The sequence below is a fragment of the Propithecus coquereli genome, unplaced genomic scaffold, assembly GCF_000956105.1.
Source record: "Propithecus coquereli isolate 6110/MARCELLA unplaced genomic scaffold, Pcoq_1.0 Scaffold111, whole genome shotgun sequence".
Classification (NCBI taxonomy): domain Eukaryota; kingdom Metazoa; phylum Chordata; class Mammalia; order Primates; family Indriidae; genus Propithecus; species Propithecus coquereli.
The window spans coordinates 4175848-4180603 of record NW_012135081.1 but is presented as its reverse complement, the minus strand read 5'-3'; the positions used below and the strand labels follow the sequence as shown (position 1 = coordinate 4180603).

At 50.2% G+C, this 4756-nt stretch overlaps 1 protein-coding gene across 2 annotated transcripts in view; it reads right to left on the bottom strand.

Annotated features, from left to right (window-relative positions):
* Positions 1 to 652: 652 nt before the first annotated feature.
* AMHR2 (anti-Mullerian hormone receptor, type II) overlaps positions 653 to 4756 on the bottom strand; it is a 7224-nt gene continuing 3120 nt past the window's right edge. The window contains exons 7-11 of one of the 2 annotated variants that reach the window (XM_012653934.1): positions 2873 to 2987; positions 2556 to 2728; positions 2205 to 2352; positions 1899 to 2031; positions 653 to 1007 (exon numbers count right to left, since the gene is read on the bottom strand). In XM_012653934.1, coding sequence (XP_012509388.1) covers positions 992 to 1007; positions 1899 to 2031; positions 2205 to 2352; positions 2556 to 2728; positions 2873 to 2987 — 585 coding nt within the window. In that variant the 3' untranslated portion in view covers positions 653 to 991. Of the gene's footprint in view, positions 1008 to 1898; positions 2036 to 2204; positions 2353 to 2555; positions 2729 to 2872; positions 2988 to 4756 lie in introns of both variants that reach the window. The other variant, XM_012653928.1, reaches the window with a different exon arrangement.

The window sequence follows — 4756 nt, the reverse complement described above, 5'->3', positions numbered from 1 at the left end:
AAAACACACACACACACACACACACACACACACACACACACACACACATGAAATGGAGGAAGAACTTCTCAGCAGGGGTCACAAGGCATTGCCTACAGTTCTCCATGTCTTCTCTCTTCTCCCCATGACACACTCTAGACTTTGCTATCCAGATTACTTGTAGTTACTTCTTGTACCGTGTGCTACCATGCCTTGCTGGGCCGGAAATGCTCTGCTGCTCTCAGTACTCCTGGGAAACTCCTGCTCAGTCAAGACCCAGCTCAAGCATCCTGTGTTCTGTGAAGCCTTCCTGCTCAAGCCTCTGCTGTTACCCCCAGGACACTGTAAAGGACCCCAACAATGTGAGTTACAGGTCTCTGAGCACCTCAGGGCAGTGATTTCGTTGCGTTCACCCTTCTTTCCCCAGTTCCCAGCATGAGATCCCAACATTTAAGAATGAATGTTGGTAGAGGAGAAGGAAAAGAGAGAAAGAGGGTCCCAGGATCACAGGAAATGAGGAATGCCTAAGAATGCAAGTCAGGAAAGCTGACTTTATTCTCTTCCCTGTGCACACCTATCCCTGGTCACCGGTCAGAAGTGCTGTGGACCGGATGCCCACAGAAGGATCCAAGGATTCGGCAAGTGGGAAAGGCAGTGGTGAGGCAGACCAGAAAGGTATATGATCACCATATTTATGCTTGCATGCACATAGATTACACATGAACTGCATATTTACACATAAAAAGGGTACAGGCAAGTTGAGGATTCCTGCAGCAAGGGCCTTGCTGAACACTGAAGCGGCACACACTCAACTAAGGCCCACAGGGGTGGATGGCGGGAGCAGGAGTTGAAGTACAGTCTTCTGGGCAGAGAGGTGGGCAGCTGTGTGGACAGCCCTCTGGGAAGGAGTGGGCCCCCTGAGGATGGGCAAGGACAGCCAGGCGCTGCTGTACGCACTCAGCTGTCAACCGCGCTTCTGGGTCTGCATCCCAACAGTCCTCTAGGAGTTCTCTCAGCCCACCAGGGTCCTGGGAGGAATGACCAGAAAGCAGGTTTGACCCCAGAATCTTGAGCAGCCCCCAGGGTTAAAAGGCATCTTCAATGGCCATCACTCTCTTGTTTTCAACACTCTACTTCTGATCCTTCCTGTAGCCTTTCTCCCTTTCCCCTCACTGAAATCCAGCCCTGAGTCTTGTTCTTTATGAGGCAGGCTCTCTCGGTGCCTTCCATACAGTCCACCTTTTCCTCTGACAGCTTAACATGCCGATGGGAAATTACTCTTCTTCCTCTCAGGCAACCAAGGTCTTCAGTAAACAATGCCTGGTTTCTGTTATTTAACCCAACAGACACAGTGGAAATTTCAGACCAGGTAGCAAGAGAAAAGCAAGAGAAATTCTGTCAGGAAATTATTTGAGCAGACCCCTGAACCTTCACTATGAGGCTACTGCTTTAGGCTTTTATAGCTAGAACTGGCTTTTATTGGGTCACAGCAGAAACATGGATGTGTAAGACAGAACAAGGAGTTATTGGACTGAATTTTGGGCTCCACTGTGCCAGGAGAGGCACCATCTTGAGGGCAAAGCTCAGGGCAGGAGCAAAGCCAGGGAGGGCTTCCTGGAGTAGAGGACTGAGGAATAGGACTAACTGATGGTGAAGAGGATAGAGACAGACTGGGCAACGCTGAGCAGGAGGAAGGTGTGTGTCCCAGGTGGATGGAATGGGCTGTGTGAGACCTAGTGTGGAAAAGAATGGACTGAGGGCCAGAGAAAGTTTGCCCACTTCCAGCTAAACATGAACCAAGGAGTGGTGGAAGAATGAGAGGAGATAGAAGTAGATGGACTGACCCTGGCAGGGAAGTCCTTGAAGCCCATGCCCAGCCCCCACTCTCCAGGTCCCCAGCCCCAGCCTGGGCCTCTTACTGTGACAAAGCAGCACCAGGTGGATGGGATGTAGGGACGCCTCCTCTCCTCCACTGCCAAGGCCCATAGCTCACAGGTGGTGGGGTTACTGCCCAGTTCTGCCTCGTAGGCCAGTTGGAAGGGTGGTGGTCTGCTGTCTGGGGAAATGTATAGGGGATAGGTGTCAGTTAGTCCTGGGGGTGCTTCCCTTGTACAGCGGCCAATGGGGAGAAGATCAGAGCTTTCTGGGGACCAGGTCAAGTGGTAGGTGAGCCTAGAATGGGTGGGTAGGGCACTAGGGGAGGGCACTGTTCCATCTGTCCTTACCAGACCTCAAATCTGGACAGCGGCTCAGGATCTCCCATAGGAGCAGAGCCAGAGAGTAAATATCAGCTCGCCGGAGGGCCGTGCCCCAGTCCTGTAGGTCTAGAGTCTTGTCCAAGAGCTCTGGCGCCATGTACCTCTGAGTGCCAGCCTGAAGATCAAAGTGTGAGGGACCAAGAATCATCTCTGTGGCAATCCTCATTGCAGCACTGGTCCATGCAGCATTCCCCGACCAATAGACTCAGCAATGTCCCAAATGCTATAGGTACTTCCGTACTGTTGCCACAGCAATGGTTATATCTCCATCAGCAGCACCACCATCATCCTGGGCCTCACCCTCTTCAGAGTACTTACCTCCATGATGGCAGCTGGGCTTTGTGGTTGAGTAGGGGCCCAAGCAGAGGGCTGGGTCAGGCCAGGGAGCACCAAGGCAAGACCCAGGTCTCCAATGGCACATGACCCATCTTCCCGAATGAGCACATTCTGGCTGCTCAGATCTCGGTGGGCAATACCTGGTTTATATTGGCCTGTGGGAGAATCCAAGGTTGAAGGGATGTGGATCTTCTTCCCCTCTCTTTTGACCTAATCCTTCCCATCCAAGCTAAGGGACAATCAGAAGCATAGCAGCATGGCTGCCGACTCCCCTGGCTTCCTGCACCCATCTCACCCACCATCCTGCCAGCGCTCCTCATGGAGAAATGCCAGGCCCTGGGCCAGGGACAGTGCCATCCGCAAGGAGCTCCCCCAGTCATTTGTGTGCTGGGTCAAGTAGTGGCACAGGGAGCCCTGGGGAAAAGCAGAGAGAACAGGGTGGCACACAAAGCTGGAGGTGGCTGATCCAGGGAGCAGAGATCTCAGGGAGCAGAGAGCTGATCTCAGGAAGCAGAGATCAATTGACAGGCTTCTCCTTGCATCTCCCCAAAAGACAGACACACTGACAGATCCAGGACAAGACAACAGGCAGGGGGATGGGTGTGGTGGCTCACACTTGTAATTCTAGCACTCTGGGAGGCCGAGGTGGGAGGATCACTTGAGTTCAGGAGTTCGATACCAGCCTGGGCAAGAGTGAGACCCAGTCTCCACTAAAAATAGAAAAATTAGCCAGGCATCGTGTCGCAGGCCTGTAGTCCCAGCTACTTGGGAGGCTGAGACAGGAGGATTGCTTGAGCCCAGAAGTTTGAGGTTGCAGTGAGCAACAATGACATCATTGCACTCTACCCAGGGCAACAGAGCAGAGACTGTGTCTCAGGAGGAAAAAAAAAAAAAAGAACACGCCATAGAAGAGTGAAAATGTGCATCAGTCAGATTGACGTGAAAAATAGTAACTCTAGGTCAAATGTACTGAGCATTTACTGTGGTCCAGGCCCTGTGCATGTGACGCCTATAATCTTCCTGACAACCCTAGGAGACAGATACTTCTATCACTTCCATTTTACAGATGAGGAGCTTTAGAGAGAGCTAAGTAAACTTGCTTGAAGTCAGTTGGTGAGAGAAAATCTTGGAGGTTGAATCCAAGCAGTCTGACTCAAGGGTCACTTGCTATTGACCACCACCTTATACTGACTCTGAAGACGTGGGGCAAAGACAGAAACAGAAGGCAGGGCAAGCTAGCTAGGGGCATCTCTCATGCACCACCTTGCCTGAGGTGTCAGGCCTGTGTAGATATTGACGGGTAGAGCCAGTGCATAGCAAAGCAGCAGGTGGGGAGCAAGTGGAATTGGAGGGAAGGGAATAACACAGAGTCTCATTCAACAGTTATTGAGCACCTTCAGTGTGCCAGCAACTGTGCTCAGACACTAAGATGGCTCAGGGACAGATAAGAGAAAATGATAACATAAACACAGGATGCAGTAAACCTCATGATAGGAAAATGAACCAGGTGCCATGGGGCATAAAGCAAGAACAACTAACTCTGCCTGGGAAGTCAGAGAAAGTTAAACAATCAAAAACAGTGGTGGCTCACACCTGTAATCCTAGCACTCTGGGAGGCCGAGGCGGGTGGATTGTTTGAGCTCAGGAGTTCGAGACCAGCCTGAGCAAGAGCAAGATCCAAGAAATTAGCTGAACAACTAAAAATATGTATATAAAAAATTAGCCGGGCATGGTGGCACATGCCTGTAGTCCCAGCTACTCGGGAGGCTGAGGCAGGAGGATTGCTTAAGCCCAGGAGTTTGAGGTTACTGTGACCTAGGCTGATGCCAGGGCACTCTAGCTCGGGCAATAGAGTGAGATTCTGTCAAAAAAAAAAATTGGCAAATAATTACTTGATATCTTGTGATATAGGAATTAAAAAAATAAATAAGGTTGGCAAACAAGCAAATGAAAAGATGCTCAACATCCTTAGCCATTAGGGAAATACAGATTACAATCACAGTGAGATATCCACACACACCTATTAAAATGGGTAAAATTAAAAAGGCTCGCCATGCCAAATGTTGGCAAGGATATGGAGAAACTGGGACTCCACATGAGAATATATGGCTGGTATGTACATATGGAAAATGGTATAATCACTTCAGAAAACAGTGGCAATTTCTTTAAAAATTAAACTACAC